Genomic DNA, 22,089 nt, shown 5'->3' with positions numbered 1-22,089 from the left:
ATGGTTGTAGATGTGTGGTATTATTTCTGAGGGCTCTGTTCTGTTCCATTGGTCTATATCTCTGTTTTGGTACCAGTACCATGCTGTTTTGGTTACTGTAGCCTTGTAGTATAGTTTAAGTCAGGTAGCGTGATGCTGGAGGCCTAATTCTTAAGATAGAAGAAAAATTCTGAAGCAAGAATATTATCACTATATGTCCCTTTTTTCTTTATTTTTCCTTCTCTTTTCCCATGTCCCCTTTGTTCTTTCCTTTTCCTTACCCCAGATGGCTTCCTTAATCAATGGATGCCATCACTAAAGAATTATATTCACTGTTGCAATCACATTGTCTGAGGTGAATTTGTACCTACTCAAATGCTATCAAAGTCAAACTTCAGTAACCTAATCGGGGAAAAATATGTGGAGAGTACTTACTATTGCTTGTAACTAAAATAAAAAGGATACTCATTTTTACTTTTTAAAAGTCCCACAGCAAGACATAGCATATACAATAGATGTGGTCAAGGGAACTAAGGCTAAGTTTGTGGTTGTAGTAAACATTTTTTGATGTGAAAATGAATAATGTCATTTCTTCATATTTCGGTAATAGGGTTTTCCCCTCAAAATGTCTTATCTTTTATTCTTTTTCCAAGTCAATCGTCCGGAAGTGTCATGGAAATTTTTCAAAAGAGCTGAAGAGCTTAAGGCCTCATCCATTCAAACCTTACGTGTGACAGAGTGTGTCATTTCTAAGCACAGCCCAGTTATTTTCTAATATTGGATAAAGTTTCTAAAAAGCCTTTAGGGTTCCTCTTAAAAAATGTTGCAGCTATCTCTTGTCATTTTAATTGGTTCCCCCATACAAAAATTAAAACAGCTTTGCCTTTACTGTATTAGTAAATAATATTCATTGATCTTTTCCCTTTAATCTTACCTTTTGATTATTTGATCCTAAGATATAATTTCAGCAATCACGTTTTTGGCTTCCATAGAGCAGGTTCATTTTAGTAAATAAAACATGTAAATGGAGAGTGTACATTCTTATTACTTTCAAGAGGAAAGAGTGAAAAGTTCCTGTGGCCTTGAATGTTATACGCTTTTCTCTTTTTTTCAACTTGGTGGCAATGAAGATGACATCTTATTTTGTGCAGTCATACCTCACTATCTACAGGAGCATTACTGTTCAAGATGGGTGATTCACATGATTATATGGTCTGGAGCTCTTTTTCTTTGCTTTACATCTCTGGACCCACAAAGTGTATTGCCTAAGATTATAACTTTGAATGATTACAAAAATTAAATGCAATTTGAATTTATTAAGAGTAAGATTTTATAGGGAGCAAAACCTTAAACTAATGTTTTCCCCAAACTTACTCCAAATCACTTACCTTTCTTGGTACCATCATTCACCCAGCTGTTCAGGCAAGAAATCTGGGAGTCATCCTGAATGTCTCCCTGTCTTTTTTTTCCCATCTTCTTTCTTTTATTTTTGAGGCAGAGTCTCACCCTGTCTCCCAGGCTGGAGTGCAATGGCGCAATCTTAGCTCATTGCAACCTCCACCTCCAGGATTCAAGCGATTCTCCTGCCTCAGCCTCCTGAGTAGCTGGGATTACAGGTGCCCGCCACCACGCCCGGCTAATTTATTCTATCTTTAGTGGAGATGGGGTTTCACCATGTTGGCCATGCTGGTCTCGAATTCCTGACCTCGTGATCCACCCACCTCAGCTTCCCAAAGTGCTGGGATTACAGGTGTGAGCCACCGCGTCCGGCCTCCCATCTTATTTCTTAAGTGAACCATTAATTATCTATCGTTTTATTAATAGTAATAATTGCTTTAGATTAAAAGTTGTTTGATCCTTGAGGACTTCTTTTTATAGTTTAAAATTTAGAGTATACAAAAAAACCTCATAAAATGAACAGTTGACTCTCGAATGATTCACAGCTGAAATGTTTTTCTTCCTCCACTTGCAGATTATTTCTCAGGTGTTCTGGCTGCATTCCTGTGATACTAATATTACCAATCTCAAACTGGAAGATGCAATGAAGGAATTTTGCAACCTGTCTCTTTCAGAGAGATCCTGGCAGTCTTACCTCATCGGACTCACTCTTCTGCACTACTTAAATGTTTACAACTTCACATACAAGGCAAGTTGCTATTGGTTAAATATGTTTATATTCATGGTTTATATAAAATTATTTAATTACACATGTATGTTCTCTGATAGTATGAAGGATGAGATCTATTTTTTCAGCTTTTGGAATTACTGCATTATTTTAAAGCTAAATGCAATCTTAGAGATCATTTATTGCAATTCTGCATGTTTTATAGATGTGGAAACTAATATTATTGCCTTACTAATTCTCAGTTTGTGTATCAGAGACCAATAATTAAATTTAATACATACTGTTACTGTGAAATACAAATGTTGTATTTCAAAAATGTAAAATGCAAATGTTGCAATTTTTTTTTTTTTAACAATGAACAGACATGAAGTTGGTAGGGTTAAAAAAGATTAGTAAAAAGTGTTTTCTTGATTAAAAATGGCATTCTAAAAAAATTTCATGTTTCCTTTATCAACTTAGATAGAGGCTACCATTATATACCCTGAAGGAAAAACAAATGGTCGTTATTAGAGCTTAGTAAAATCAGCATTGACTTCATCTTGCAATATGCAGATGCTCTATGCGTACTTATTTACTAAATAACTGAAAGAAAAATATAAACATAGGAAAATTAAGCACCTATGTTCACCCAAATTTAACCTGGGTCAAAAATATTTACAAGTTTTTAAAAACACTGAAGAATTGTCCTTCTCTGTAGTAAACACAACCGAATGGAAATAGCTGATATATTTTTGAGACATAGCCAAAGGGATAAAAAATATTTTCGACTAGTTATAAGTAATCCTGTTCAGAGTTACTATCGTCTCACACCTATATTTCTGCAGTGGTCTCCTAACCATATCCCTTGCTTCCACACCTACCCTCTACCCCCATCCCTACCACCTTGCAAGCAGCCTGAGTGATCCTTTTAAAACTTAAAGTCTCATTATATCGCCCTTCTGCTCAAAACTTTCCAGTGGATCTCCATTTGATTCAAGTAAACTCCTAAATTTTACAAGGGTCTCATGATCTGCACTATGATTCCTCATCACTAAAATCTCATTTCCTACTTGGCTACTTTCTGGACCCTGGCTCCAGGGTTGCTGTGTGGCACAACTCCAGAGACAACCCTTCACATGATTTGCAAGGCTATTTTTTTTTTTTTTTTTTTTGCCTTTGCTTAACATGGACGTTCTCAGTAAGGTCTACCCTGACCACCCTATTTAAAATGCAACCAATGCTACCTACAGCGCTCTCAAATCCCCTTTTCCTATTCTGGTTTCTGTTTTACTTCCAGCCAACTATATCTTTTATTACATTTTCATTTTTAAACTTTTTTTTTATTTTTGAGACAGAGTCTCTCTGTCACCCAGACTAGAGTGCAGTGGTGCCATCTTGGCTCACTGCAGCCTCCGCCTCCTGGGTTCAGGCGATTCTTGTGCCTCAGTCTCCTGAGTAGCTGGGATTACAGATGTGTGCTACCACACCCGGCTAATTTTTGCATTTTTAGTAGGGACGGGATTGTACCATGTTGGCCAGGCTGGTCTTGATCTCCTGACCTCAAGTGATCCTCCCACCTTGGCCTCTCAAAGTGCTGGGATTACAGGCATGAGTCACCGTGCTCGGCCCATTTTTAAAATGTGTGTGTTGTCTTCCCCCACTAGTATGTTTGTTCCACAGGGGCCTGTTTGTTCACTGAAATATTTTAAATGCAAAGAACAGTGCCTGGCCCGTAGGGAAATGCAGCGAATATTCATTAACTCAACCAATGGTTATTTTACATAAACTATAACCTACAATACATATGACATGAAATTATTATTATTACTCCACCTAAAATTTTAACTGTAATTTTATCATGCCTCCACAGAGCGGATATCAAACTAAATATTTGCTGTTGGGTCTAGCCATTAAACATGGGCATGCCAATTTGTTTCACATTAGTGTGGGAAAGCCTAGAATTTTGGCAGAACTGCAGTAGAAAATAGAAACCAAGGTTGGTTCTAATTTTTAAAATATGTTTGGAATTAGGAGCTCTGCTACTGAGGTAACCATATCTTCATGACTGAGAGCTGTGCAGTGTGGGAGATATGGACACAAAGCTACTTCTCCAGTTGAATCTTGTGCTCATAATCTTAGTCTTTGACTTCCTCGGAAATATCAAGAGTTTTCTCTCTTCATGGACCTCAGACAGCTTTGCCCCTCTGCCTATGCCCTTCCTCTTCTTGTTCTTTCAATGGTATGTTCTTTCTCATTCTTTGAGATTTTGCTTGGGAAGGTCTCCTTTGATTTCCTAGCTAAACACTCCCTACCTTCTCATGTGCCCCAGCCTTTGGTTCATTGGCTTGTTTGATATCTGTTCCTCCTAATAGATCAAAGTTCCCTGAGTACCGAGATGGTGCCAGCTTGACCACCACTGCATAGCCATCACCTCACCCAGTGCTGGGAACACAGCAGGCACTCAATTCATGTTCCTGAATAAATGAAATAAGAGGATACAAAAATTACATTAAAATTTTAAAACATTTTCAGTGTTTCTTCCTGTAGCACATAAGCATTATGGGATTAAAACGACTTAGCCTGATAAATCATATAAGCCTTTTGACAGTTTTATTTTAATTTTAGGTGCATATTATATTATTTTTGAGCAATAGTATACATGAAGAAATACGTAATTGCCATTTGCCTTTATGACTTATAAAATCATCTATTTTTGCAACTTTATTGAGGTATTATTTATATACCATAAAATCACTGATTTTAAGTGATTAACTCAATGATTTTTTTTTTTAGTAAATATACAGAATTGTGCAACTATTGCCAAAATCTACTTTTAGGACATTTCCATTACCTCCAAAAGAAACCTCATGTCTATTTGCAGTTACCTCTCATTTCAATCTCTAGCCCAGGCAACTTCTAATCTATGTTTCTGTAGATTTGCCTTTTTAAAAAGATATTACATAAAAATTGAATCATGAAATATGTGTTCTTTTTGCCTGGATTCATTCACTTAATATAATTTGTTTTTAGTTTCATACATGTTGTGTATGTGTCAGTATTTCATTTCCTTTCATTGCCAAATAGTATTCCATCTTAAGAATATATACTTTGTCCACTCACCTGGATTGTTTTCCCTTTTTGGCTATCATAAATAATGCTGCTATAAACATTCACATACAAATCTTTGTGTGGACATGTTTTCACTTCTCTTAAATAAACGCCCAGGAATGGAATTGTCAGGTTGAGTGGTAAATTTACATTTAACTATTTAGTAAACTTCAAAAATGTTTTCCAAAGTGGCTGTACCTTCTTACAACCTTACCAACAATGCATGAGGGTTCCATTTTTCCACATAAAGCAATTCTTTTTATTCTGTTTATGTTAGGTGTTTTTCCCGAGGAAAGATCAAAAGCCAGTAGAAAAGATGATGGAGCTCTTCATAAGACTAAGAGAGATTCTCAATCAGATGGCCTCTGGCACACATCCGCTGCTAGACAAAATGAGATCCCTGAAACAAATGCATCTGCCCAGAAGTGTTCCCTTAACACAGGTAGAAAAGTCACCCAGTAATGTTCTTGTTGAAAAATGCCTTCTGTCATATTGAGTAGTTATAATACATTCAGCTTCAATCGTAGTACATTGAAAAAAAAAACCACCTACAAGAAAACTCTTCTACCTAGCAAAAATTTTTGCCACTTTTATTAGTGAAGTTTATTGTTCTTCATTTACATTTGGGATACACGTATAAAAGGAATTATGGAAACTGTAAGGATACTCTAAGTATTATCAGGTTCTCTTTCTCTGTTGTTTCAAATAGCATCTAAAGCTTACAAAGTGTCAATAAATCATGGATTTTTGTCTCACAGGCGATGTACAGAAGCAACCGAATGAACACACCCCAAGGATCATTTAGCACCATCTCCCAAGCACTATGTTCCCAAGGAATTACCACTGAATATTTAACTGCCATGCTGCCCTCTTCCCAGAGGCCAAAAGGCAACCACACCAAGGATTTTTTGACTTATAAATTAAGTAAAGAGCAAATTGCTTCAAAATATGGAATTCCCATAAAAACCAGTGAGTATACTTTAAAATAAGCATGGCAGTTGTTCTTTGACAATAAGAATATTGTCTATTCTGTCTTAGTTTTGTATGATAAATGAAGTATTAATTTTCCCCAAGAATAAAAATAGAAAATAATTATACAGCACTTACCACATGTCAAGAATGTTATATACATTAACTAATCTTAGTACAGGGAAATGAAGTACAAGGAGGGTAAGTAAAATGGCCAGTTTCACTCAACTTGGAAGTGCCTGAGCTGTCACTTGAACCCAGGTACTCTGCTACAAAGACTGTCATCTTAACTACAATACTACACTTAGATTTTGTCAGTCAACATTGAGCCTTCTAGACAATATAAAAACTTGCCTTAAATCTGTTAGGGTTGATATTTTTTTCCTAACTTTCTAGAATTAGAATTTTTATCACACATGGTAGAGTTGCATGACTGCAGCAGAACCATAAATGTTTAGTGGCACATCAAAACCATTTACTTGATCTATAAACTTGGAGATGCAAAATGTGATGAGTGAGCTCATTCAAATAATATATGAGTGTCTAGTATAGCAATTGGATTCATTTATTCATCTTTTTATTCATTCATCAAACATTTATTGAACAGCTCTTATGTATCTGGTACTATCCCAGTGGTTGGTTTTGTGTATTTTTTTTAAAAAGTAAATGTTGGTGAAATGGATCTGTTAGGCATTCTGAAACGTGGCTTTCACGTTTTCTATCTCCTCTTGGCAAAATGCCATCACTTATTCTGGGCTTGCTTATTGGGTTAAACTTTCTCACCTAAAAAAGTTTTGTTACTATGCTCTCTTACTTTGACACCAGATGCCTCACATCTGTTAATAATATAGGAAGTACTAGGGCGTGTATTTTTGTGTGTGTTAAGAATAATCTGTATCAATTTGCTGTGAGGAAATAGATTTGAAGTACATCTATTAAATGGTTTTATTTCACTTTTTCCTTCCAGCGCCATTTTGCTTCTCCCTTTATAAAGACATCATTAACATGCCCGCTGGACCTGTGATTTGGGCATTCTTGAAACCTATGTTGTTGGGAAGAATTTTGTATGCACCATATAACCCAGTCACAAAGGCAATAATGGAAAAGGTTTGACCATTATAACTCAGTTTCTATTTTGAGTATTAAGATTTTTTAAAGTAGTCAACTTCCAAATTTACTTTAGCTGACTCATTTCTTTATATCTTACCCACTATTACTATTATCCTTGGCTTTCTGAAACTGTTAGTAAAATTCTCAACTTCTGCCCTGGATATGTGCAAGCAGTATAGATTGGGTGGGAGCACTTTGAAGAGAAATGAACCATGTTAACATTTGAGAATGAGGTTAGTTGAAGCAAGACCTGAGATTTTTCCATTTATCTCAAAAAGCAGAAAAGTTCTCTACAACTGGTGTCTAACTTTCAAAGTATGTAAAAATTATCGTACTAGAAAAAGTAATATTGAGCATTATATAACTAGTTGGAACAAAAACAATCCCTGAAGTATAGATTCTTGGCCTCATATTTAGTTGTACAATTTAGTTGTACAATTTAACGTCTCATATATATAGAAGATAGATGTCAAATAAGACAACATTATTAACTATGCTTACCATTTACTTCATTTAACCATAATAGTATTTCTCTCTCACTCTAAAGTTGGCTTTAATTATTTGAATTATAAACTTAGTACTTTTAAAATGACAGAGCTAAAGTAAAAGAAAAATCTCTGTTTCACCATTACTTGGCCATTAAACTATAATTGTATGAACATAACATTATGTTTATATTCTACAGAATAGTGGACAGAGATCATTATTATCAAAGAACATTCAATTTGATCTCTGTCCATTTTCGTAAAAATTGTGATTTAATACCTTATTTGCTCTACGGATTATATATTCCTATGTAGTTTTGCATAAATTAAGTTACATATGAATTTTGTTTTTCAATTTAAATGAACATTTATTTGTTGATTTTGTTTTTAACTTTTAAGTTCAGGGGTACAAGTGCAGGTTTGTTACACAGGTAAACTTCTGTCATGGGGATTTGCTGTACAGATTATTTTATCACCCAGGTATTAAGCCTAGTACCCATTAGTTATTTTTCCTGATCCTTTTCCTCCTCCCATCCTCCCCGCTTCTGTTCCCTGCTCTGTGTCCATGTGTTCTCATCATTTAACTCCCGCTTATAAGTGAGAACATGTGGTTTTTGGTTTTCTATTCCTGTGTTCGTTTGCTAAGGATAATGGCCTCCAGCTCCATCCCTGTCTCTGCAAACGGCATGCTCTCATTCGTTTTTATGACTGTGTGGTATTCCATGGTGTACATGTACCACATTTTCTTTATCTAGTCTATCATTGATAGGGATATAGGTTGATTCAGTGTCTTTGCTATTGTGAATAGTGTTGCAATGAACATATGCATGCATGTATCTTTATAATAGAATGACCAATATTCCCTTGAATATATACTCGGTAATGGGATTGCTGAGTCAAATGGTATTTCTGTCTTTAGGTCTTTGAGGAATTGCTACACTGTCTTCCACAATGGCTGAACTAATTTACACTCCCACCAACAGTGTATAAGTGTTCCTTTTTCTCCACAACCTCACTAGCATATGAGCTTATGTTTTAAGCGTGGTCTTTTTTTCCCCCTTTTGTACTTGGTTCTCACCTCCCTTTTCCTCTTATCTTGATCTTATTCTTCCTTTCATATAAACTAATATATGTTAGCATTCATATATGCATCTTCCTATAATTTATTCTATTACTCCAATCCTTTATAGATTATTATACCATGTATATTCATATGCGGAGTTCTTTGAGTTCATTGCATTATTAAAATGATACTACATTTTAATCCTTTTCTATATATAGTTTTTCTCATACAAGAGTACATTGTGGAAATTTTTCCAACTCAATAGGTATAATTTAATGCATTCTTTTTAAAGATTGCAATTTTTTTTATAACACTGAATTTCCTAATCCAATCATCAGGTGTTGGGCATTAATTTTGTTTCCAATGTTGTGTGTGTGTGTGTGTGTGTGTGTGTGTGTGTGTGTGTCTCGCTAAAGTAAACAATGTGGCAACAAATATTTTTGTGTATATGGTTTTATGTAGCAGTATTTTTATTTCAATAAGATGAATGTTCAGAATTGAGGGGTTGAAGGATATTATATTTTATTTTAATAGCCATTGTCAAATTGCTTTCCAAAAACCTCTAACATATCTATTCTCAGCAGCAGTACATGAGAATATCCTTCTGCTATCCTTAAACTAGGATGTTTTTTAGTAGTAAAGTTACGTGTATCGTTGGTAAAAATGAAAAACTGATAAGAACTCCAGAAGTCATGCTTTCATTTTGGCTGTAAACTCACTCTGGACATGAATCAAACCTTAAATTATGGAGAATTTTTATAAATGAACTTGACCCTATAAAAGCTGTCATTTGAAACTTTTGACCATGTGGGAAATTTCTGGCAAATTTTTGTAGTAACTTCATGTTTTAGAACTGTCTTTTGAAGTTATGTAACAAAACAACCTTAATATTTCAACCTTGTTGAAATATAGACAAAATACTAATGGATCTCACTTCTTTTATTTCTTTGTCATTAAGTCCAACGTAACTCTGAGACAGCTGGCGGAATTAAGAGAAAAATCTCAAGAGTGGATGGATAAGTCGCCACTTTTCATGAATTCCTTCCATCTGTTAAACCAGGCAATTCCAATGCTCCAGGTATGAGATGGTTCTGTCATTCAATTTAGTAGGAATTTGAATTCTTTGAGATTTTAATTGCCTTCATTCTGTGAATGGGAAGAGAGTAACTTTCCATATTCAACAGATTAAATTGCCTCTCTTCCAGAGAGAAGGTCTGAGACAGGGTACCTGATCTATCACTCACATTCATAACTGGCTAACTTCACCTCTGGTACTGCAGCTCCTCTGTAATTCAGAGAAGACATCTTACAAGTTGATCTAGAGACATAACTAGTGATGTAAATCAGGTTTTCAAAAGTCAAATGCTATAAAAAATGCTTGATATTGATTTCTCTGCTTTAAATTACTCTCCTTTGCTATCTTAACCAGAATTCCTAAAATACCAATAGGCTAGAGAACATTAAACTTGGGGAATTCCATGGTAGAAATTTATGACACATGTGTTAATAAATTCCAAATTCAGTTTAACATGTTATATACAAGGTGTTCTCATTAAAGTATTTATCTGAATTTACGTTTAAGGCCACATAAGGAAGCAAAAGTTATCACTGGAAAAAGTGCTCTAGGCCAGGTGCGGTGGCTCACGCCTGTAATCCCAGCACTTTGGGAGGCTGAGAAGGGCGGATCACCTGAGGCTGGGAGTTCAAGACCAGCCTGACCAACATGGAGAAACCCCATCTCTACTAAAAATACAAAATTAGTCGGACGTGGTGGTGGGCACCTGTAATCCAAGTTACTCGGGAGGCTGAGGCAGAAGAATCTCTTGAACCTTGGAGGTGGAGGTTGCAATGAGCTGAGATTGCGCCACTGCATTCCAGCCTGGGGAACAAGAGTGAAACTGTCTCAAAACAAACAAACAAACAACAACAACAACAACAAAAAGGCAGGAATTTCTGAAGATGATGTAAATAATGTGGGGAAATGTTCCAATCACAGAGCTATTGACAACTGAAGATGGAGCAGCGGAATTAGCCCAGTAATCAGTTGTAGAAAAGAAAATTGGCAGGAATGGTGACAACCTAGGAGCTTCAAGAGAATGGTTTGCATATCAAAGAGAGGCCTTTGGAAGATTAATGGAGCCCTAAAATATTTTTGGGAAAATAATGCCCTTTTTTATGATCATGCTTAGGAAGTTAAACTTAGAATGAAGGATACTATATGATATGAGATGGTCAGAAAAATTACGCCCCAAAGGTGCTTTTATTCAGTCTTTGTTTTGACTAACAATTAATGCACAGTTATAATGACAACCCAAATTTTATCATAAAGGATTAAATAAATTTCTACAGTATTTAATGTATTTAATAAATATAAACTTTTCATCAAATGTCTTCCCCACAACTTGCTATTAATTTTTGATTCGAATTCTAAGCATGCTCATTTTAAGTGGTCTTTTCTAGTGAGTCTCAGATAACGAAGGCTACTTAGATAGTACTTCATGACAAATGTATTTTCCTAAACAATACCTTGCTATTTTCTCTTAAGACTTTTTTTCCATGAGGAGAAAAAAAAGCCACAAATTATTTTGTTAAGAAAAGTTTTGTCAGCTAAAGTGGTGAATTAACACTACATGTTCTATACATAATGGTTTTAAAGTACAGTGATTTGCTAGAATCTCTGGGATTGTGTTCATAAAGGGATCATCATTTAATGGAAGGATCTTGATTCTGTCCAGAACAAAATAAATTATTTTCAATTATTGAGGAAAAATGTAATATTGTAAATATGCACAGAATTTGAAATTTTAAACTTCTGGCACAAGAACTGGCTTTGCCACTCTGAACCCTTAGGTGAATGACTTAAAGTACGTGAACTGCAGTTTATGGATCTCTAAAATTAGTATATTGGTAATGACAGACTTGTGAAGATCACATATGTGGAGGCATTTGGTGTTTTGGTATTTTTCAAATTTTTATACATTTATGTGATACAAGTGCATTTTGCTACATGCATGGATTAGTATTGATCAAATCAGGGTTTTTAGCATATCCATCACCCAAATAATATACATTGTACCTATTATTAGATGTCACATGATTGATTGTTAAAGGAGTGATGGGAGAATTGAAATAGGGTTTAATGGATTGTCTCCAGATTGCAACTAACACAGTACTTTATTTGTTAGTAATGCTCTGATACAGATTTTCCAAGATGCAGAAGCTAATTTCTGATAAACAGACCTTAAAGGATTGTTATCACAGCATGTAGCTGCATGGTAGCTAGCCATCAGTCAACATGCCACCAACTGCTCTTAGAACCCTCAGTAGCTATGGATTTAGCAAACTAATTCTATTACATATGTGCTCGACTAATATGTTATTCTTAATCATTCATCCCCATGACAATAAAACAAAAGACACTAGTAAGAAGGACATGAGAATATGTTTTACCAAACTGGGCTCTAAAAGGACAATCAAGCCTCGCTTACATAAAAACCAGGCCTTGAATTTACACATATGATGAAAAAACATTTCTTTAATTGAGTTGAATTCTCTCCTTCATTTTTTCCCTTAGCCCTTATTAATTGTGTGTCCTTATGAGAATTTACATAGCTTCTTTAGCCCTAGCTTTGTCATCTATTACTTAGAGGTAATAATAGCACTTACCTCAAAATGTTGTTGTAAACAAAGTGAGAAAGTCAAGTTAAACTCTATAAGATGGTGCCCAGCACATGGTATTATAAGAGCTCAACAAATTTTAGCTAATCGCACTCCTAGAGTGCTAGAAGTTATGTCTTCTAATTTGGCAAATAGCTATAAAGGCCTTTATATTTTAAAGCAATTAGGTTTTTCTTTTAATTTTTCAGTCTTTCCATTGATAGAATTTAAAGTTTTATCATCAATTTATTCTTTCATATTCACATAGTTGCACCTATGACAGTTCAAAAATAATATAATAATCGAAATGGACTATTCTGATGTGATGAGCCATTCTCACCTACTTCACTGAAAGGTTACCTGAAACTGGAAAAGGTACCTGCTGAAAGCTTTGGGCTAGGAAGTAGTAGAACCTGAATACAAATCAGTTGTGATGTCAGATTCCAAGGAGACATCATGATTTTTAAGAGTTGTTTGTGTTTCAAGTGAACGAAGTTCAACCATGAATCACAACATTGTATACAGTATATGGTAAAAAGGAATAATATAGCTACGAGGAAAAATTCTGTTAAATTGAATATAATTTTCTAATGTTGATAATTGTAGTCACATCTGGCCACTGTGCATGCTGACCAATTTGTATCTATGGACAAGCAACAGCCCAGCCTGTCAAGTCATTACCAACCCCCAATCTTCTCTTTTCTTCTCAAGGATTTCTCTGTGAGCCTTTGCAAGACAGTGCATTGATCATGCCCAGTTCTGGTTACTGCATTTCACTGTGGTGGTTATTAGAGAGACAATGTCAGACATGATTTTTCTTGTATTGAAACTGATTTTTAATTATTATTTGTTAGAATACTCTAAGGAATCCTTTTGTGCAAGTTTTTGTAAAATTCTCCGTGGGACTTGATGCTGTTGAACTATTGAAACAGATAGATGAACTCGGTGAGTCCAAATTCACAAAGCTTTTGTTCATGAGCCATGTCGGAAATATAAACAACATTGTTCCATATGATAACATTTCCCCCCTTTTCTTCTGTATTTAGTATCTAGCTAGTTATTCAAAGAAAAATGAGACACTGGATATATCCCCCCATCTTCTTCCCAGTTAGTTGTACAATTACAAGTAGTCATGATTATTTACAAGCTCAGTGTCTGTAGTTCGTTTCAATAATTATAATGCAGGTCAGGCGTGGTGGCTCATACCTGTAATCCCAGTACTTTGGGAGGCAGACACGGGCAGATCACTTGAAGTCAGGAGTTACGAGACCAGCCTGGCCAACATGGTGAAGCCCTATCTCTACTAAAAATACAAAAATTAGCTGGGCATGGTGGCACATGCCTGTAATCCCAGCTGCTTGGGAGGCTGAGGCAGGAGAATTGCTTGAACCTGGGGGGTGGAGGTTGCAGTGAGCCGAGATCATGCCACTGCACTTCCGCCTGGGTGACAGGAGTAAAACGCTGTCTCAAAAAAAATAATATTGTTGTTATGTAATATAAATGCAGTTTTTTTTCCTTCAATCATGGGTAGGTTATTAGAAGTAAGGGAACACTGTTATTTTAGTGACTTGATGAAAGGCAAGTCCTTAAGGACAAGGGAAACTTAAATTATTTGTTTCTGGCTACATTTAACATTTTTATCTCCATTGTCCTCAGTATCACTTGACTAATCCAGAATGTAATTGGAAGAGATATAGAGTTAGCAAAAGCAAGAAAAACACAATGGGGAGACTCAAAAGAAAATAATCTGAAATCAGTATTCAAGGTTGGGTCCTCCTCACATGGTCATTTAAAAGGAAGAGCCTGCAGAAGATCAAAGGAAGTTGTCTAAACTTATGCATTCCCTCCGCCACTTCCCCACCTTCAACCTAAGGGATGCAAGACATCTAATTCAGGCTGTGTCTGATTCACTGTTGCTATGCAACCATGGGTATGAGAAACGGATTGAGAGCATCAGAATTTGGCAGTAGCAGAGCAAGTGCCCCTCCTCCTCCCTGGCAATGCTGGGACGTATATGATTTAGGTTCTAAACCAGTGGGGAAGAATTATGCCTATATTTGTATTGTATATGAATGTACACATATTATGAAAGTCAACCCAGCTTGATTAAATAAAGGTACTAGTGGATTTATTCTCTAAAAGTATCATTTGGGCAAGGAACTATTTGATTAACATATCAGGGCTAAACTAAAAAGTTCTTATATAAATTTTGTCATTTCTAACTTCTGAACTAGGAAGTGAGGCTTAGAATTTAAAATAAGATTAAAATGAATGTAGCATTGAGACTCTATGCTTGTATAATTACATATGTAACTTAGTATTGAAGAGATTATATAGTTTGAATTCGGGGGACACTGACCTTTTGAAGTGTTTTTGTGATTCTATCTACTAGAATTTCTAAATAATTCTTTGGTGTTGTGTTGATTTCCAATGGCCGCTGGAGGCCACTGTTCAACCACAATTTACCCCTCCCCCACCAACATCTACATCAAGTAAAACATTTCACTTTAAATTCTAATGAGAAGTGCATTTAAGAAGTTGTCTTCTGTGAGAAATGTAGTCCTATTTTGGACGATGTAAGAGACATGTCTGGGTTCTGTGAGGAGGGATTTATGATATTCACAGCCTTCTCAGTATTCATGATGATCAAGTCAGTAAAAATTTAATTGGCCAAATGATTTGTTAACTTGCAATTTCATATTTACCCTTTGTCCCAGTTGATTTCCTCACAAAGAATCATAAAATTGAAGAGAAATTAAGTCCCCTTTATTCCAGAGTAATTACCTAAAATGGAATCTTGATCATTTTGTCAGATTAATACAGATATCAAAAGTAGTAACTCACATAAGATTTTAAGTCAAACAGTATTAGAAATTCACAACTATGTGGTATATATTTTCAGGTATCTTAAATGTTTCTATATCACAGCTTATGTAATAATATAGTTTATTTGTCCTATGTACTCTACATAGACTTTCCTTTGTTTCAATTTGTGCATTCACATTCCATGGACAAAGCAGGCATTTCTGTTTAGCTTATTCTAAACTCGCATCTCTGATTTATAGTTTTTTTGTCCTAACTACATGTAGATAGATTTTTAAAAATTTATTCGTCTTAGTTCTTTGTTAATTAAATTGTAACAAAATATATTTTTAAATTATCTTGTATCTTTCCTAGAATGTAGGTTTACTGTATTTGTAACTAGCTCGGCTCCTCAATGAATATTTGCATAACGACCCATTTTCTTTGGTGTAGAATACTAGATATTTTTAGAGTAAATTCTGCAGCCTTTCGTTATTTATAATCTAGTTTAGTGTTTACAAAAAAATCAGTGTTTCATCTAATTACTACCAGAATCAAGACCATAATTTTTTTTTTGTCTCTTTTGCTTTGCCTCTTTAGACATTCTAAGGCTGAAATTAGAGAACAACATTGACATCATTGATCAGCTTAACACGCTATCTTCCCTGACAGTAAATATTTCCTCTTGTGTATTATATGACCGTATTCAGGCAGCAAAAACCATAGAGGAAATGGAGAGAGAGGCTAAAAGGCTCTACAAAAGCAATGAACTCTTTGGAAGTAAGTGCTATTCTCTTAGCGTTTGAGCTTCTCTTTGTACTAAAATTGGCCAAATTCTTTCCTCACGTCTTTCATCCAGAACTCAGAAAACTAGTGTGGGGGTCATTAGGTCCTTTGATGTCCTTAGAAAAGAGAACCTTTCATGTAGGCAACCAACTGTAATTTCTAAGTATGTCTAATTTTGTTGGTGTACTTAAGATTGAAAAGGATTACATAGTTAGAGTGAAGTTGAGTCCATCCTCATAATCAGTCAAGATAATTTATCTAAAAGTGTTTTTATTGTAATAAGTGGCTTAGAGTGATGCATTTATTCTATCTACTTAGTTGGTGATTATATTCTTAAACTCCAGCTTTGAATCTCTGAGGCTGACACCTCCAATTAACCATGTTTTCTGTAAATTAAGAGCCTGAACCTACTGTCACATTACTAACTCAATTGACTGTTTGGCTGTCCCCTCTGTGTACTCTCCAAACAATGAATAACGTCAACCATAAAATAACCTTTCTGCTGTTGTTGCCATTTTATTTTTAGGTGTTATTTTTAAGCTTCCTTCTAACAGAAGCTGGCACAGAGGCTATGACTCTGAAAATGTCTTTCTTCCTCCTGTCATAAAATATACCATCCGCATGAGTCTCAAGACCGCACAGACCACAAGAAGCCTAAGAACCAAGATTTGGGCCCCAGGGCCACACAATTCTCCATCACACAACCAGATCTATGGCAGGGCTTTTATTTATTTACAGGATAGTATTGAAAGAGCAATCATTGAATTGCAAACTGGAAGGAACTCCCAGGAAATAGCAGTCCAGGTTCAAGCAATTCCTTATCCCTGCTTCATGAAAGACAAGTAAGTGTGCACTTTCAGCCTTTTTAATGATCAACAACTTTTCTAAGAACTCACTTCAGTCCGTTCATTCAGATGAATGGAATTCTAGATGAAAGGAATAACATTCACCAAACCTTTGTAATATGCTTGTTTTGAAAAAGGGTTCACACTATACGGCATAGCTGCATCATAACTGCTCATCATTATCAAAATGATGGTAAAGTGTTTACCAAATGATCTATAATAACCCTTAGCTCTCCAAAAATTCTGGCCCTAAAATTGGAAGAATTGGACTTCAGACCTGAGTACATTGCTGCATGATTTTGATGTTACCCACTGTCTACTGGGCTTACCTCCCTCTAGTCAAATGAAAGGGATGAACAAGAGCATATTACAATCCCTTCCGACTCCCAAATTGGATTTTAAAATATCTGAGCACATGATCAATTTTAAGAAAACAAATTGAAAAAAGAAATCTTGAACACATTTTTTATCAACTATTTGAGATAAATATTGTGCTGCCTGAGACTTTCATGTACTATCAGTTCATTTGCTAGGAATCCTCCATATCTAAAGTGGTTTTCCTCGATGAATAAAGAAGTAACAATAATGCTTTTAGACAATTCAATTTGAATGTTCAAGAAATCTGCCAGTTGGGTAGCACTGAGTGCTTCTTTTACTCTGTAGATGGTTAAAAAAATAAGTGGATTACGTTTTTCAAGTTCACCTTCCTATATAAAAGCTTGAGGCCGATTATTACTTTAAAGGAATTGAACATGCTACGCAACCCAGTTATTGCAGTTTATATACAATTCAAATGGTATTGGCTTTTTCTTTTCTCTTCCTTTTTCTTTCTTTCAATGCTTCTGTCTCCCTTGACTACTTCAAGAGTTATAAATGAGATGAGGTAATGTAACCCAGTGCAACAGTAGCATGAGGAAGCCGGTAAGGAGTCCATCAAGTGGACTGTCAAGGTTAGCTGGCTGTTGAGGAGGCTGTCGTGGAGGGGACTTTGCTGCCTGAACTATGTGTGAATTGCAATGGGCTTGCACAGATTATAAAGATCTATTGGGTCAATTAAGTTAAAATTCTTATCTAGTTACTTGCTCATTTGTTCCCCTTATAAATTTTGGTACCTAGGATGGTGGGTACCTGGATGTTTCTTTAAAGAATAAGTGCAGTCTGTATTCTTTATGGGAATATGTTCATAATGCCTTACACACATATAAACTGTTGCATATAAAATGATTTCACATATATTATTCCATTTGTTTCACCCAACAACCTCATAAGGTAAGTAGGAGCAGGCATTATTGTCCATACTTTCCAGATGAGAAAACTGAAATCCAGAAAGGCTAATTAACTTGCCCAAGATAATATAACTAGTACTACACTGATCCTTCTGTTTATAAGAGCAGCATTTCTGCTTTATACTAGACCAAACCTAAAATACACTATCACTTCGAAGAAACATTACAGGGGATTTGTTGCTAATGAATGAAGGCCTTTACCTAGTTCTAAATCCAGAAATCACTTCAAGGCTGCACCTGAACCCAAACAAAATTCATTCAAGAAGTATTCTTTAAATGCCTACCCCATGCCATACAGTTTCCCAGGAAACAGACCAAAAAAAAAAAAGGAATATGGCCTCAACTCCCACTGCTCCCTCACCAAAAAACACCTCATCTCTCTGATAATGACACACTTCTGCATGCTAAAGTGATACTGAATTATAGTGACATCATGCTTCATTAATATTTACATTTTTCTTGGAGTACTTGGAGGTAAATTTTTAGCATTGTAGATTAAAAAAGGAAATGGCCTTGGGACCTTTCTCCAAGTGAAAGCTTTAGTGGAGCCCAGCATATAAACAGAGCAACTTAGAATCTGTCATCGACATCTACTGCCTTTGCCTCAGCGCAAATAAGGGTATCAATTGTCAGAACCATGACTACTAAGGTGTGGTCCCTGGACCAGCAGTATTAGTATCATTTGGGAAGCTGTTTAAAATGCAAATACATGGCCCCACCCAGATATAATAAATCAGAAGCTGGGGCCCAGAAACTTGTGTTTTAGTAACCTCTTTGGGTGCTTTGAGAACCACTCCAATTTAACTTTCAGGCATCATGAGCAGGACATTGAGGAACACATCTGGGGCTTGAGGATGTCTTCCAGTGATTCTCTAGTTTAGCACATCATCAAAATAGACATTTCTATACTATGTATAAAGCATCTTCCAGAGCATTACTTTGAAGAATCCAAGTTCTTTGTCTGCATTTTAAATCAAATGCTTTGGGCCGGGCACGGTGACTCATGCCTGTAATCCCAGCACTTTGGGAGGCCAAGGCAGGTGGATCACTTGAGGCCAGTAGTTTGAGACCAGCCTGGCCAGCATGGTGAAACCCTATCTCTACTAAAAAATAAACAAACAAATAAACAAAAACAAGTGAATGCTTTAGATTTTATTTCATTTTGGGAAATTTAGTTTCATAATAACTATGATCCTCTAAGAGTAGATATAAATACAGTAATTTTAGAAGATATAGCTTTTAGTTAGGTAAACCAATCATCTCATTTTAAATCTGCCTTTTAGATAAGAATTTAGTTTACACATAAAGGTTTTGAGCCTTGCAATTATATCTGTATAGTAATTATTTTCCCAGACAGGACATACTCAAACACAACTTAAACAATATGTCAATTTTATCTAATAATCTAGAGCTGTCTTTTTTTCTTACTCTTGAAACATTACACTAAAAAAAAAACAAAAAACCACAGACCCATGGTTAAATCAGCTTCATGCTTCATAAATAATGGGGTAATACTGATTACTTTCCATTTCAAAACAGGATCATAACTTCAATGTAAGAGAGAGTGAGTTCTTTATATATTATAATCTCTGCAAGTGTGGCATTATTTTGGTCACTGAATTTTTCTTTTTTTGTTTTTGTTTTTGTTTTACAGCTTCCTAACCAGTGTCTCTTATTCCCTTCCAATCGTGCTTATGGTTGCCTGGGTTGTGTTTATAGCTGCCTTTGTGAAAAAGCTTGTCTATGAGAAAGACCTCCGGCTTCATGAGGTATGTTGAAAATCACTTCTTGTTATGAGTAAGTCCTGTTCATAGAACAATTACTATGATTTTCATCATGCCTATATAAACTCAGAAAGCCTAACTCATCCCTTGTGAATTAAACAGAAAGAGAAACCTTTTACAAATCACAAAAGCAGCTGATAAGGCAATATTTTATTTTCTCAAAAAGTGACATAAAAGTCACTTACTAAGTGCTTTTAAAAAACAAAATCTGAATAAAATATGAGTACAATGATAATTCTTAGAGTAATTTTTTGCCCAAGAAATTACCTATAGGACTTATGATCTAGCAGAGGAAGTTTAAATAACAACAATAACAACTGTTCAGGCAGAGAGATTGTTGGCATGGTAACTAAAATAACCCAAATGTAGATCTAGATAGAACTATAAACATAGACATAGACGTATGGCTTATTTTGGCTCTCACAAAGAAAATTCTCTTTCCAGTATATCTTGTCTCCTTCAATTACCTTCTCCATTTTCCACTGACTTCTGACTTACAGAAACTAAGAATTTCATGTTATGCTACTGATTGGGTTAATAACCATATCACAATGGAAGACAGAACCAAGAGTGTGAAGCATGACCTCTTTCTGGGCACGTTCTTCATCATTAACCCCAAATCCAAAATATCTTACTTCTTTTTAGAATTTATGATAAAGCATTATGTGGTTTTTAGATTGTATTTGAGTAGAAATTATTTTATCTACTGATCCCATAATGAGTCCGTTCTTATACTCACTCATGGAGTGGAAACAAAGATGAAACATTTCAAAACTGGGGCACAATAATTATTGCAAGGGCTGGCTGAATTCTGAAATTATGAGGTTAGAGGAACCTGTTCATCCACTTGTCCTTTTCAGACTTACCTTGACAATGCTTTTAGACAATTGATCATTTCTCCCTGTAAGATACAAGTTGCTGCTTCATATTTCTGTTAGTTCAGCATCAGGCTTTCAGTGTTGTCCCAGCATTTAAACGTACATTTTTTACCTTTTCTATTTGAATTCTGATTGATCCACACAGCTGTATTTTTATATTTCAGTTATAATTTGTTAAATTTCTCATCAACTAGTTTGAGTCCTGTTGTATTCAGGACTGTATGCAATGGTTTTCTAATTCCAATTTAGAAAACTGAATCCATGCCTTCAACCATAATCATGATTGCAAGCCCCTACCTTCTAGTTTTCTTTCAGGTTCCTAGTATTCAGAAGCAAATCATCACACAGTAAAGAAAACCTTTGAGATAGAAACTGTGACAGAAACGGAGTCCATTTCTACTTCAAAATTAATACCTACCTTAAAAATATTACTTGTGATAGAAACAGTAAATAGAAGCATGTATGCATACAGTATATATACAAATATATATGCATATAATAAAACTGTGTGTATACAATACACACACATTGTATTATTTCGTGTTTGAAGATGGTGCTCTCCGAAGGCATCTATGTGTGTCACCAAAAAATATCCAAGCATAACGAAAAGTCATTTCTCAACTGAAAATGCGAAAGACATGTTTTTAGCTATGAACCAGTTTCTGTTTGGTAGCTCTGTGTCTCCATTTGGCCTGCATCTACCTTTAAAATTTAACCACCCTTGTCTTGGGGTCAAAGTGACATGGTGGAAGATCACTGAACCTGGAATCAGAATATCAGGTTTTGTATTCCAATTCTGCCAGCCATATACACTCGAGCTCAATCTCTTAAATTCTCTGAGTCTGATCATCTAGACTTCATTCAACATTTATTTCCAGAATGTAGCTCCCTCTGTCTGCCAGAACAGAGGAGGAGCTCAATTATTCATATTTTATCAATTCTAAGACATTGATTTCCCCTCCGCCTTTTAAAGCCTCTGAAATTGGGATACATTTGATAGGGTGTCATGATTTATTTGGCAGTAATCTTTCTTTCTTGGTGGCATGTAAAATAATGGCACATCCTCAACGGTGTCCTAAATTTGAAGAAATACGGTGTGTTTATGAAATGAATTGATGGAGGCGGGCGTGGAAGGAGTGGGATGTCCCTAGTGCCTCTTGCTCAGCCTCGCTCCACTGCCCACAGTTCTCATCTAAACTCCTTTTTAAAGATATAAGGTTCAGCTCAGAAAGT

General features: G+C 35.5%; 1 protein-coding gene across 1 annotated transcript in view; it reads left to right on the top strand.

Annotated features, from left to right (window-relative positions):
* ABCA12 (ATP-binding cassette, sub-family A (ABC1), member 12) overlaps positions 1–22,089 on the top strand; it is a 227,578-nt gene that overhangs the window by 129,231 nt on the left and 76,258 nt on the right. Inside the window, exons 15-23 of the mRNA XM_011967889.1 lie at positions 1,952–2,125; positions 5,469–5,633; positions 5,950–6,160; positions 7,128–7,267; positions 9,777–9,896; positions 13,330–13,420; positions 15,878–16,057; positions 16,590–16,905; positions 19,849–19,963. Coding sequence (XP_011823279.1) covers positions 1,952–2,125; positions 5,469–5,633; positions 5,950–6,160; positions 7,128–7,267; positions 9,777–9,896; positions 13,330–13,420; positions 15,878–16,057; positions 16,590–16,905; positions 19,849–19,963 — 1,512 coding nt within the window. The remainder of the gene's footprint in view (positions 1–1,951; positions 2,126–5,468; positions 5,634–5,949; positions 6,161–7,127; positions 7,268–9,776; positions 9,897–13,329; positions 13,421–15,877; positions 16,058–16,589; positions 16,906–19,848; positions 19,964–22,089) is intronic.

This window comes from Mandrillus leucophaeus, unplaced genomic scaffold (assembly GCF_000951045.1).
Source record: "Mandrillus leucophaeus isolate KB7577 unplaced genomic scaffold, Mleu.le_1.0 Scaffold815, whole genome shotgun sequence".
NCBI classification, from domain to species: Eukaryota; Metazoa; Chordata; class Mammalia; order Primates; family Cercopithecidae; genus Mandrillus; species Mandrillus leucophaeus.
This window is presented reverse-complemented; position numbering and strand designations above follow the sequence as displayed.